General features: G+C 28.3%; 1 protein-coding gene and 1 long non-coding RNA gene across 2 annotated transcripts; both read left to right on the top strand.

Annotated features, from left to right (window-relative positions):
* Nucleotides 1–2,528: 2,528 nt before the first annotated feature.
* On the top strand, nt 2,529–3,105 carry LOC113786355 (uncharacterized). Its single transcript, XR_003472633.2, has 2 exons — nt 2,529–2,722; nt 2,809–3,105. It is a non-coding gene; the product is annotated as an uncharacterized lncRNA (long non-coding RNA).
* Nucleotides 3,106–10,931: 7,826 nt separating this feature from the next.
* LOC101508042 (B3 domain-containing transcription factor VRN1-like) lies at nt 10,932–14,179 on the top strand. Its single transcript, XM_004498176.4, has 7 exons — nt 10,932–11,441; nt 11,613–12,000; nt 12,401–12,525; nt 12,613–12,859; nt 12,969–13,052; nt 13,629–13,693; nt 13,811–14,179. The coding sequence occupies exons 1-7, from the start codon at nt 11,373–11,375 to the stop codon at nt 14,060–14,062; spliced, it is 1,230 nt and encodes a 409-aa protein (XP_004498233.1). The 5' UTR covers nt 10,932–11,372; the 3' UTR covers nt 14,063–14,179.
* Nucleotides 14,180–15,066: the final 887 nt, after the last annotated feature.

Here is a 15,066-nt window from a genome sequence, read left to right as displayed (position 1 = left end):
GAAAGCATAAATGTCTAGAATTTGAAAAAAGAAAACGTAAAGGTAATAAGTTAATGCCTTAAAATATCAATTACCGATAAGCAGATGAAAGGGTTGCATTTATCGTGCGCACTTAAAAATGATATTTATAACAAATAATTAAATACTAATAATTAACCCACTATTTTTTTCATATCTATAAATTATCTTTGCTCTTAGGTATTACACTTAGCTTTTCCAATTTTCATTTCATCATATTACAATATGTCCCTTCAGATCAATGTTGATCGTAAGTCCAGTTTTTTCAAAGTCATTGTCGAGACAACTCTTCAAACAAACGAGCTGGTAAACTTTCTTATTTTATTTATTTATTTTTGTTAATATCACAATTTTTTTAATATTAAATATATTTTTTATATTTATAAAATTTCAATTCTATAAAATAAAAATATAATTTTTAATCTAAAAAATTATCAATGCGATTTTAATTGTAGTTAACTCAAGATATATTTTTAAATAAATAAGGTACGTAATTGCCTACCTATATGTTAGTAATGATTTATGATCATTACCTTTTGGTGTCAAAAATAATTTGATAGTCTTTTTATCCCTTTTTATATTGTTTAATTTTTAGAATACGGGAAGCAATAGAGTGATCTAACACAACAATATTTTGGATTTTTCTTAAATGTTCACCTTTTATAAAAAACTAAATATCTTATTTTTGAAAGTAAATACTAAAATACCATCTTTTTTTTATTCAACGTGTTTTCAAAATTTGCATTGATCGCTCCTAAATTATCTTTAAACGACACTTATATCTTTTCTCTTTTAGATTTGAAAAAAACTCATTTTTTTTATACTCACCAAAAAAATTATATTTAATTTATTTTTATCAGACTTACATCTATTGTTGTTATTTATTACTGATACAATTATAATTTTTACAGTTAATTAAAACATGTGCGACCCTAGATTAGTATTTTCGCATTATTGATTAAAATTATAAAAATGAAAATAATTAAATAACATTAAAAGGATAATAATTCAATAATAACATAATTAATTGATTAAAATTGCTTATAAAAAAGCAAATGCATCAAAATGTTGTATTTTGTATTTTTAAAAGAGGATATTAAAAAAGTTAATATTTTGCACAATATTTTTTAAATTTTACTTATTTATTAAAAATGACTAGCAATTTACATAAGATAGTAATCGCTTATGTTGAGCTATTTGGAGTCTTTTAATAAATATATTATATTAATAAATATAATATAATGTGGGCTAGATCTACTATGGTAGGTTAATTGGAATAGTTTAATTTTTTCTGTAAAAAAAGGTTAATCTAATTATTAATTTATTTGTGTGACAGATGCTTCCAAGGAGTTTTGTGAAGAAATATGAGAAAGAATTATCAAACCCAGTAACTCTCATTTTACCAAATGATGATAAATGGGAAATAAATTGGATAAAACGTGACAATGATGTGTGGTTTCAAAATGGTTGGGAAAAATTTGCACAACACTATTCAATGAGTCATGGACATTTTTTAGTTTTTAAATTTGATAGAGGGTCTAAATTTCAAGTTATGATATTTGATAAGAGTGCTTTGGAAATAGATTATTGGAGTATAACAACAAGCTCTAGAAATGATGGTGAAAGGAACAACCAAAATCATGAAGATGTTGAAAAGTGTGAAAATGATAATAATTATACTGAGATTTCTGTTGAGAGTGAAAGGCCAAGATTTCTATCACCTCAACCTCACAAAAGAATGAAAACAAATTATGGTCCATCTCAAAGGAAAAGCCTAGAAAAGGAAACATTCAATTTAGACTCTAAAGTCACAGGAGAGTTAATTTTCTTTATTTTTAAATTATTTTTATTGAATCATTTATTATAGTGTTCAATTTTTCATTAATTATTTACTTTATATTATAAAGTATTACATTCAGAATATTGATGACCACTTGAAGAATATTAAATATGATCCAGCTTTAAGATTGATGTTTTAATTTATATAATAAAGCTGGATCACATTTAATTCTAAGAAATACAAATTTGTTCTATTGATGATTAAATGCTGAAATTATTTGATTAACTTTGCAGGAATTAATAGGGAAAGTTCGTTGAAAGGTAAGAATTATTCGAATGATATTGAAGATAATAAAAGAAGGATTGTAGCACTAGAAGAGACTCAAAGGACAGCCATGAATTTTCGTTTTGATAATCCCTCTTTCATTCGACCATTGCATCCATCGTACCTCGAAAATGTGGTAACAATTTATTTTATGCTTTTTAGAAATTTAGATCCTCGTATAATCATGGAGGCTTTATAATTAATGAAAACACACTTTTTACAGTTTCATTTTTTTAATTTTTTAACATCCAACAATTATTTTATTTTTAATTTTCCTCAAATAATATAAGAGTATATAATAATGAGGTTGAAATATCATATAACCAAAATGTTTAATAATTTCTCTTCTCCTGTTTGTTTAATCGATGATTAATTAATTTGATACAGTTTATACCAACAAATTTGGAATGTGAAGTTGAAGTTCAATAATGCCAATCATAGAACAAACATAACTTCAGGTTGGGGACCAATTGTTGAGGAGTATAATTTAAAAGTGGGTGATGTTTGTGTATTTGAGTTGCTTGATACCACAAATATTTTATTCAAAGTTCATCTTGTCCGTCTCAAAGATTAATCTACCTAGCTCTAAGCACTTTCAAGGTATTAAACCAATTTATTATATATTAATTATAATAAATATTTTCATTTTTATTCTAACTATATATTGGTTATATATATATTTGTAGATTATGAAAGTCCTACGTTGAAGAAGAGATGAAGACAAAATTAATTCAAATATGAAGACATTGCGACTAAGATCCATTTACTTTCAAGTTAATGTTTTTTTTTTTCTTTTTTGTTTTGTCAAGAAACTATTTTCTACATGAACATGCAATTCTTATGCATTAACATGTATGCAGTAGAATATTTACCTTTTGTTTGGGATTTGGAATACTTTCGAATGTTTTATCCATGAATTTGGAATAACTTAGATTATCAATTTTATACGAATTATATATATTTGAATAATCCAAATTTACATATCCCTCTTGTTATGATTAAGAAGCTCTAAGGTGGGTGAATTTACATTTGTTGTATAGTACAACAATTGTGAAAACGATTAGATTAAGTAAAATAAATTTTATTTTATTTTTTTAACTATGATAATTTTCACATATAAACGGATCATATTTAATATTTCAGTGTTTCTTTTATATACTCCTTAAGAAATCGTTTTTTATTTTGTTTTTCTTTCATATACTCTTGAAGAAACCGTTTTTTAAAGTTGCGTATTTCATATTGATTTAACACAAACATAAAATTGTTGAAATTAATTTATTAATTAATCAAACAAGGCAAACTTTCACATATATTTATTATATTGTGAAACTTAATAGTTTTTGTTTTGGAAATAAATTAATAGCTAAATAAACATAGTATAAACATCAAGAACAAATATAAAATGATGAATACGTTAGAATTTATGACATGTAAATTTATCAAATATAAATTTAACTTCTAAATACATTTATCTTGAAATACAATTAAGAGATGGATGACGAATATTTGTTAGTTTGTGGTTATTTATCAACATGACCTCCTTATGCTTTAGATATGAAGTGAAAGACAAATAAGGAATATCCACAAATTTGTATTTTTTTTTTCAACTTTAAACGTCTTAGGCACTCTTTAGATGAAGAGAAGATGCAATATACCATAATCTGGTGAAGACTAATTAGGATTTTCATTATTTTCAAAAAGACAATCAAAATCTACTCATTTTTTATCTAATATCAATGAATTAAATAATCAATTATCTAAATAAAAATCTAATTAACTTTATTACTTAATTTAATCACTAATAAAATATCCCATAATTGATTTATATTTTTTTATTTGTATGAAATAATATAAGTATATAAAACTAACACGGTTATAGCCTTGTAGGCTTTTGACAATGAAAGGGAGGAAGAATGGTGTTTGGAGTGTTTGGAAAGTTATTGGTTATTAATGGTAGTCAGTGATCGATGATGTAAGGAGATGAAGAAGACTATAGACAAGAAGGAAAGAAATAGAATCAACAAGCATAATGTAGAAAATCCAATCTTCTACATTTATATTAAAAGTGTCAAAGAAGTCAAATTTAATCTTGATAATTTGCATAGTGATGACAACATTGAGTATTGTGAAGGGAATCTTGTTTGGGCATTATACTTTTTTGTTGTTGTTTGGTCCATTCGTTTTGCCATTTTGGGTTCTTTAAAACTATAATAAGGCTTGTACTCTATGATGGACTCGTGTGACCCAATTTAGGTAAGGAAAATTCACTATAGACACCTATACACCCATTCTCTAATTCTTTAACTATTAATTTAAATCACTTGAATTACATATTTCACCCGTTTTTGTTCAAGTTTTAGATTTCACATGTTGAGATTGTAATATATTCCATTTAATACATAATTTGCATAAAATAATAATAGAAAAATGGAACTGAAAAGTTAATGTATCTAATCTTATATTTAATTAATTTTAAAATAATAAAAAATTATCATAATACATTAATTTTTTAAATACTATTTTTATTTATATTTTATTTCAAAAAATATATATTCATACTAAATTATAGTAACAAATAAAAATTACTATTGTGGACTAGATAGTGGTGGAATAGCTAGTGTATATTTTTTAATTCAAAAAGGTGCATACAATATCTTCATGATGATGATTTTCTTCTGATGGAACCAAATGGTTTTATTTTTGTTTGATGGGACGGAGCTAAATGATGACGAATGAGAATATGGAAAATATATACATACCGGAAAAAACATGATCGTGATGTGTGATTTCAGAATGACACTAGAAAATTTATTCAAATTCTATTAGTGATGGAATATTTTTTTACTCAAGATGGACAATTTTTAAGATTTTACCTTTTAGACACGCAAGAGGGTCTCAATTTTAAGTTATGACGATATTCTTGAATATTGTTAAGTTTACTTGAAAGTTATTTAAGAAATGGGTTGTCTAATAGAATCATTATTTTAAATTTACTTGTGTTTATTTTAATCAACTTTTTTAATTATACTAATTTCAAGTAGTTAAATATTTCACTTATTTTATTTTTCTCTTTATTAGATTCTACAATGTATCTCAACAAAATTTGGCTTAGATGAATGAATGAACTGCATGATGTATATTATTTTAAGAGAGATAAACAACAAAATCCATGGTCCTAATAGTCCAATCCACAGACAAAAACATAAATGAATCCAAAAATTAGATTTTATATATAGTATGCATGACTAAAATCATATTTAAAATATACGAGATTTGGGCCAAACTTAAATAACTACTAACCTAATTTCCCTTAACTTTTTTACATATACAAATTACGGCTTTTAAATTTGACAATAAGTTGAATTTTGGACTCGACTACTATTGCTTCTTGGCAATCTTAAAGTTGAATTTCGTACATGGAAAATTTTACGAGTGTGAGAAATAGTGTAAGAAATATAGTATGTAAGATATATGCCTCATTGACTATGATTTTGATATAACTTCCAAACATACAATGTATATGCATTATCTGATTAATCTAATAGTTTGGGTTGAGATACATTTTAGGAAAGAATCAAATACTACACTTGGACAAATCTTGGATCTCAAGCAATCAAGCAAAGATTGATCATATCATACAAGGCTTGAAGATTATGTGTAAATTTGCCTATTGTTCATAGTGTTTATTAGTTAGATTCATCATTATGATTTCACACATCTAATATTTGCCAATTAAAACTGAAACCATAAAATAAGTGTGTTAATAAAGCAATTGGTTAATCGATTTTCTGATTCATAGAACAAAGTTTTCACTGAGTTAATCGATTAACAAATCGATTACTTAAATGTTTTTATCAGACATGTGTTCTATGATTAAAAGAAATCGATTGGACAATCGATTGATATACTTGTCTTAAGTTACAAGCTTTCTACTAATCAATTAGTTAATCGATTGCATGAATAAATTAGTTCATCATTTATCAGAAACATATTGCATAATCGATTGGCACATCAATTTTAATTAAATACCTGAGTTACAGGGACAAATCAGTCGATTGGCCAATCGATTTGATTAAGTGTCTGAGTTACAGGGACAAATCAGTCGATTGGCAAATCGATTTGATTAAGTGTCTGAGTTACAGGGAGAAATTAGCTCATTGCCAAATCGATTATGTTAATAAAAGTGAACCGACCGAGTAATCGATTGTTTGATCTCGCATTTTGAACAAAACAATTATAATCGATTATTTAATCGACTCTTATATGAACTGAGTATCAATTTCTGATATATGCATTAAAAAAAATCGATTAGCAAATCGATTAGTTCATCTATTTCAAGAAAAATAAGAAACGCGAAATCGATTGATCTGGTAATACGCATTAATAAAATCGATTGAGAAATCGATTTGTCTGAAGTTTTTCTGAAACTATATAAACTGAATCAATCACAATTTTTACAACATATAGAAAGAACTAAAAGAATTTAATTAGCTTTTCGAAAAATACACTTTGAGAAAAATTATTGTAACTCACAAACATTATTGGCAAATACTTAGTGTGAGAATTCATTGTGATTGAATCAAGTGTTTTTAGTCTTTTTGAAAGAACCATCTTTGTAAAATAAAGAGAGTGGAAATCCAGTATTGTGAAACTGATGGTCATCTTTTAGAGTGTGTGTGATCATCTAAAAGAGATCTCAATCTGATCTTGCTAGAGCTTGGTGATTAGTTCTTAAAGATAGATTGGTTGTTGTTGTAGATTGATGTTGAGTTAGATGTATAGGCATTGAAGTGCTGGAAAGTCTGTAAACATACTCAAATCATTTCTAGTAAAGGCTGGAATCAGTAAGTGATTTCGGGACTGGATGTAGACTATCGAATAGATAGTTGAACCAGTATAAAAATCCATGGTGCACACTTCTCTATCTCTATACTCTTTATCTTGATAATACATGTGTTCTTGAATCTCAGTTTTGAATAAGTTTTGAATCTATTATTGTTAAATTGGAATTAATATTAAACAAGTTGGTTTTAATATTAAGTTCATCACTTAGGAAGAAATTGGATAATCTGGTTAATAATATTGTGTACAACTTCCTAAGGATAGAGGTCATTCCACCAACATAGTATATGTGATGAAAGAGTTGGTCGAAGAAAAAAAAATTGATTAATATTGTTTGATCTGAAAGAAAGTGAGAAGAGGTTAATATCATTAACTAGAAAATAAAAAAATATATTTTGGTAAAATATTTAATTTAGTTTGTAAAATTTATATGTTTAATTTAATTGATTAATTCAAATTTAGATTTTAGTTAGTTGACTTGATATTGATTTTATTTGGGTTTTCATTTTAATGTTAATTAGATAACTTCGTATTTTTGTAATTCTTCTATAATAATAATTATTTAGAATTTTATCTAACCTAAACAAATTAACTAAACATAAAAAAAGTTAATCCACTCCCCAGTGTCCCACGTTTATGACCCTTGGGATAGAGTGAGTCCCTTTAATTTGTTCTTCTTTACTTATTTATGTTGTTTTCTGAATTTAAAAAAAATACATTTCAAAAATAATTTATGCCACCAAAAATATTATTTGGTTGAGTCGCGGATTAGGTCGCTCTCTTTAAAACGTTTCGAGGCACAATCCAAATTGTGCAAGACAGACTATCACGAAGTCCCTAGGATAAAACAACCTAAATACTCTGTATCAGAGTTCTACTGCACTGTAGAAATCCGTTCTAGAATTACACCCTCAATATGGCAGTCGTACGACTACCACTCGTAATATGGCACTAGGACCACTCGAAAGAAATAGAAGAAACAGTAAGAAGGGGGAGAAGTGAGAAAAACCTTAGATACAAAGAGCTTTTGGTGTGATTTTCCAACTGATGAGAACCCTCTATTTATCGAGGAAATCTGCAACTGGATCTTAGAGAATCAGGGGTCCATCAGAATGTGTGCTCCAAGATGTGACATCAGAAACTTGCGCTTCAAAGCTGCTAACCACCCAAAACGTACACTCCAAACTTAGGGTTTTGATCGGCCAACAATAGAAACGTGAGACCAAAGATTAGGGTTTTGGTCGGGCAAAAAACAGACGCACGAATTCAGGAAGGAAGACTGGATCAGATATGTAATGTTGACTCGGTGGAGGGAAGTTACGTAATTAACGTATCAATTAGAGATAAAACGCAAGCAATCAGTTAATTAAAATAATTTATTAATTTTCACATGCTAAAAAATAATAATACACCATGTAGCCAAAGCCAAGGCCGGGCCGAGCCGGCCTGACGGCGACGGCGACGCGTGGTGGTCAATTTGCTTGCGTTCTCCCTCCTTATATACCTTATTAGCGTGTGATATCCCTCCTGTGTGGGACTTCTTAATTTTTTTTCAATTAACAACAACACTAGCTTTTATAAATGTCATCATTATTTCCAATAAATTTCCATTAAATCATCATCATTTCCAACAATCCCCCACTTGAATTTAAAAAATAGGTTTTTGAATAGCGTGAAACGCTTCTATAAGATCGTGCATAAACAAAGATGTCTCTTGACTTGAACCTTTGCATAACAAGTAAGATTCCGATTCAACACGAGTGACTCGTAGTCTTGAACTCAATCTCTGACATCAAACCCACACACAACCTTTTCATTTGGTGTATTGTCAAAAGCTTGTGCATTTAGGGTCATGCACGTGTATCCCAGTATAGTGAACGCTCTAGGAGTTCTGAATTATGCCTCGAAATTCCATAGGTAGCGGCCCCCACTTCCACATTCAAATAGGTGATTCTATCAAGAGTACTCCCGTAGCTAGGTACTCCACTCCACATAGAGTATAGATCTCATTAAGAGTTTCTATTATCTCATCCTTTTATCGCTTCAGGAATCATGTTTCTCTCATATACAATATCGTCTGTTTCTTCGATTTCCATGATACAACACCACCGGCTATACTAAAAACGTAGCCACTGGTTGCTTTGGAGTCATCTGATAATGTGTTCCAATCAGCATCATTGTATCCTTCAAGGACGACAGAAAATCTTTGATAGTGTAATCTGAGACTCATGGTCCTTTTAAGGTATCTCATGACCCTTTCAATAGCGTGCCAATACTCCATCAGAACGTGCGCTCCAAGATGTGACCTTCGAAACTTGCGCTCCAAAGCTGCTGACCACCCAAAACGTTCGCTCCAAACTTAGGGTTTTGAGTATGAGTTTTGACCGGGCAACAATAGAAACGAATTCAAGAAAGAAAACTGTAATACACCACGTAGCCAAAGCCAAGGTCGGGTCGGGCCGGCTGAGCGGACGGCGGCGGCGGCGCGCGCGTGTGTGGTGGTCAATTTGCTTGTGTTCTCCCTTCTTCACAAAATTGAGGTACCCTTTGGTGCCCTCCCCAAGTTTCATACTTTCACCTTATATACCCTACATAGAGTATAGATCTCATTAAGAGTTTCTATTATCTCATCCTTTTATCGCTTCAGCAATCATGCTTCTCTCATATACAATACCGTCTGTTTCTTTGATTTCCATGATACAACACCACCAACTATACTAAAAACATAGTCATTGGTTGCTTTGGGGTCATCTGATAATGTGTTCCAATCAGCATCACTATATCATTCAAAGACGACAAGAAATCTTGATAATGTAATCTGAGACTCATGGTCCTTTTAAGGTATCTCATGACTCTTTTAATAGTGTGTCAATGCTCCATCAGAAAAGAATTCAGGAAGGAAGACTGTAATACACCACGTAGCCAAAGCCAAAGCCAAGGTCGGGTCAGGCTGGACGGACAGCGGCGACGCGCGTGTGGTGATCAATTTGCTTGTGTTCTCCCTTCTTCACAAAATTGGGGTACCCCTTGGGGCCCTCCCCAAGTTCCATACCTCCACCTTATATACCCTACTAGTGTGTGATATCCCTCTTATGTGGGACTTCTTAATTTTTTTCAATTCACAACAACACTAGCTCTCATAAATGTCATCATTATTTTCAATAAATTTTCATTAAAGCATCATCATTTCCAACAATTTTATGTCTATTTTTCAAATGGATTATAAATAAGAATAAATTAAATCAAAAGAATCTTAACTTAGTACATGCAGAAAGTCAACAAAATTCAACTTCTCTCTGGCTAATTTCTTCGCACTTTTGGAGATTGAATTTTGTGTAGGATTCACTATTTTTGGTCTCTCTCATCTACTACTATGTTCTTAATTTTAATTTTAATTTTTTTTTATATTTATTAAAAAGTAGTTAATTACTTTAATGTGTCAATTTAAAATATAAACATTTTTACAATATCTTTTATTTATGAATGTGTTTAGTTTACTTTCCATTTTTTAAGATAAATTAATAGTACCATAAATGATATGTACTAAAAATAAAATTTAGTAATTTGGGTAAGATTTATATTTAGCATCACATTTTTTTCCTTCTGTAAGGGTATTTATAATTATTATTAAGGATATAATAATTAAAGATATAAGTACTCTTTTCATTTACGGTGCATTTGATTATCAAAACAATAAATAGTGACAATATATGACACTACAAAATTATACAAAAGAATTTTTGTACTCTATTGTATTTGACGATGGATGCATAAGATAAAAACAATTTGACACGTCTTTGTAATAGATAAAATAGTATTATTTTATATCATTTATTTAAATATATAATATTAATAAAGGAGAAAAAGTGTAAATAGAGGAAAATGAGAGACATAGATAAAAAGAGGGAGAGTTAGAGACATGAATTGATTAAAGGGAGAGAGAAGAGATGGAGAGAGATATGAGTAAGGAGTGAAAGAGAGGCATAAAGAGAGAGGGAGATAGAAAGATAAGAGAGGGAGAGAGATAGAAAGATAGAGTCACCAAGAGATAGATGAGACAATAAAGAGAGATATAAGAGAGAGAGAGAAGATAGGAAAAAAAGACATGAGATAGTAAAGAGATAATAATTTTTTTAGTAAAATATAAAAATAGTATTTTAATATTTTTAATAAGTTTTATTTAAGACAAAAAATTGTATGATTTTTAATAAGAGACAAGAATTCATGTTACTCACTATTTTATCTTATTTCATGCCTAATTTTTAAATCACACAGAATATTTTGTCATATTTCTACCATTAGTATCATATATACCAATCACACCATAAGCATCCAAAGCCAACCTAAAAGTCCACTACTTTCTTAATCTATTACTCATAATTTCTAATTTCTAGTTTCTATCTGAATTATGTCATTTAATTTCTCTCGAGAGTTCTTCAAGATAATGCAAAATGGTGAATTGCATAACGGAGAGCTTGTAAGCATGTTGCTAAAACCTCTATTAAATAAAAATAAACGTATAATATACAATTGAAAGAAATAGTCATTTTCTCTTTTTTTTTTCTTCTTTGTATTCCTTTTAAAATGTTCATAAATTCCAATCCAACTATATATGCTTATTAAAAAATGTTTATTTGATTTGTTGCAGAAGGTTCCCAAATCTTTTGTGAAGTTACATTGGAAAGAAGTATCAAACCCATTATTCCTTACACTACCAAATGGTACTAAACATGAAATATGTTGGGTGGAACGCAAAGGTGATATTTGGTTTCAAAACAAATGGGGAAATTTTGCAAAGTGTCTTAAATATGGACATCTTTTAATTTTTAAGTACTTAGGAGGACCCTATTTCAAGGTTAAGATATTTGGTGACAATAATATAGAAATAGATTATTCCAATATAAAATCTGTAGATGAAGTTGGTGAAGCTAAGGAAGGGAGTGATGATAGTGAAACACTCACACAAACTCGAAGGACAAAAAATGGCAAGAAAAAAGTTAATGTGGATTTTGATTCTACCCATAAAAAAATTTCAGGTGAGTTCATCTAATTTTTTTTTTAATTTCTTGTACATTTTCTCTTTTTCTTTCCTATATTAAGGGCTGTTACAGTTTTTTATTTTTATCTTAAATCACATAGTTGAGAATCCTAAAAAAAATCTAAAAAGGGTTTAAATTGGGAATCTGTTTAGATTAGTTTTTCTTTTTTTTGTAATTTATTTTAAAAAATGTTTTCTCTAAAGTGATTTTTGTTGTGACAACCAAATACAAAATAGTTTCTATTTCTGTACCAAAAAATAGTTTTTATTTTTCTTAAAAATCTAAATAATAGTCATACATAAATTTTTCAATGCCAAAATCACTTCTTCTATTTTCTATTATTATTATTATTATTATTATTATTATTATTATTATTATTATTATTATTATTATTTAGGTAATAACAGAGGAGGCATGACTAAGAAAGCTAAAAGATGGCCAACAGTTGAAGCTGTTAATGAGAGAGAGAATCCAAGTTTTGAACTAACTATGTCAAGAACTTATGCCCAAGGTCATTTATTGGTAAGTTTACTATTAATAAAAATGTTTACTAATTTGTTGCTTTAATAAATATTTCTCCTCCAATAGGATATGATTAATTTGAAACAGGGGTTACCAAGTGACTTTTCAAGAAAATATTTGAACGAGTTCAAAGGGAGTGGAAATATAAGGGTTGGTGAAGATAGGGCTTGGAAAGTGAATTTCTACTTTGATGGTGTAAATAGAAGATCTATTGTGACCAAAGGTTGGAGGTTATTTGCAAAGGAATATAACTTGCAAGTTGGTGATAAATGTAAATTTGAAATGACTCAACTCAAACCACCTTCATTCACTATTACTATTAACAAGTTGCAAGGTATTTTTTCTTTGTTTCTTTCTCTAATATTTATTATTTGTTTGTTTTTTTTTTTTAAAAAAATTGTTTTGTTATTAATTTATTTTTCTCTAACTTTTCAATTCATTAGGGATCTCTTCTTATGATGATATTGCAAAAAGAAAAGCCATTAAAGGAACTTCTTGGAGTTACCTCAAAATAAAAGATTTCGAGAGTATTCTTCTAACTTCTCTAAAGTTCTTTAAATTTAGTTATATTTAAGATTCCTTAACTATTTAAAATTTCTGTAAATAGACCTAAAGATATTAAAAGTAAACGTGTTCTCTGAAGTTATTTATAATTTTTCAAGTTTTAGAACAATAAAGCTTTATAATTGGGATACTTGAACTAATTTTTTTATTGGTGAAACATCGTTGAACAAATTTTAAATGATTTATTACCTTCGTGAATTTTTTAAGATAAATTCTTTGGTTTTTTAAATTTAGTTTTAAATAATTAGATATTAAAAATAATATGACACAGATTAATTAAATGTTGGATATTATTTTCAACAAAATTCTAAGTTTAGAGTTTAATTTTAAATGACTCGCAGGTAATGCTCGCAAATTTAGTAACTTTTTATTTTTAATTTTATTAAGGGATCCAATTATAAATATTTTTTAATTTTAAATCCATTTAAAAATTTCTAAATAATTTGTGGACCTTCTTTATATTGTGTACATATATTCTTTCTTTTACTTTATCATTAAACAAAAACTATATAATATTATCCTTTTGATTTTGTTTGTAGATTTGGAAGGTGCTATTATGATGAAACAGAACACATTCAAGGTTTATGTGAATTCCTCATACCCGGTAGGATTAATTAAATTAATTACCTTACATGCTGTTTCTATGTCAATTTAAAGATAATTAAAGATGTAATTTAAACTACATGTCTAAATGATTTTTTTTTTGGATATTAATTTTCAGTATTTATCAAATGAGTTTTTGAAGACATTTAGTGATTGTCATGGAAAATTCTTGAAGTTGAAAGTGAAGGGAAAATCGTGGAATGTAAAAGTGAGTAATTATCCTAAAAGTGGTAGGTTATATGCAGGCTGGAGTCAATTTAAAGAAGGTAACAAATTGGAGTTTGGAGATATTTGTGTATTAGAGTTGATTGATGAGAAAAAATTTGTGTTTGAAGTTTCAATTGAAAGGAAACACCACTATGGTGTTTGATCTAGTACTATTGTTCTTTAGTATAACATTTTTTTGCTTTGTTATTTTGTTACTTCATTCCGTACATTTCATATGAATTTTCAGCAAAATCATGTGCATCTTTGAATTAACAATTAATCTACCACTATGTTATCTAACGTACACATTATTCTCATCATACTCTCTAGTTGATTGAAATTTAAATTGATCTAGTTAAACTTATATGGAACCTCCAAGATTATGAGAGCCCTACAAAAAAAGGCATGCAAATCTTTTTAATCCCTATAATAATAATTTTATGTTTTTTTTTTTCTTCTAATAAATAATAATTTTATGTTAAAGTTGATCTTAGTTACGCTACACGAAAAATAGTATTTTACAACGCTTTTTTAAACTCATTTACAGCGTTTTTCAAAAAATTAAGCGTGGTAGTATCTAGCGCTTTAAAAAGATACAACAATGCTCTTTAAAATAAAAAAAACAATGTAAATCTCTTCTAAAAACGCACTGCTTGTTGTACTAGTTTTACAACGCTTTTTCAAAAAAACGCTGTAATAGGTGCATTCTTATGCACATTTTACAGCGTTTTTTCAAAAAAAAACGTTGTAATAGGAGCATTTTTATTCTAGTTTTACAGCGCTTTTTCAAAAAGGCGCTGTAATAGGTGCATTCTTATTCTATTTTTATTAAAAAACACTGTAAAATAAGTATATTAAGAAAGCAATATCCTAGATTACCAAAACAACATAGAGTCATTCCAATATTATAATAACTAGCGGATTACAAAATTCAGCACTTGAGTAGCAAATTATAAAACACTATCATTTAATCCTTTCAATATTATAACAACTAGTAGATTACAAAATTAAGCACTTGAATAGCAAATTATAAACACTATCATTGAGTCCTTCCAATATTATAACAACTAGCAGATTACAAAATTCAGCACTTGAGTAGCAAATTATAAAACAATAACATTGAGTCCTTCCAATATTATAACAACTAGTAGATGGCGACATTCAGCA

This window comes from Cicer arietinum, chromosome 4 (assembly GCF_000331145.2).
Source record: "Cicer arietinum cultivar CDC Frontier isolate Library 1 chromosome 4, Cicar.CDCFrontier_v2.0, whole genome shotgun sequence".
Taxonomy (NCBI): Eukaryota; Viridiplantae; Streptophyta; class Magnoliopsida; order Fabales; family Fabaceae; genus Cicer; species Cicer arietinum.
The sequence above is the reverse complement of the archived record's forward strand: the minus strand, read 5'-3'. Positions and strand labels throughout refer to the sequence as shown.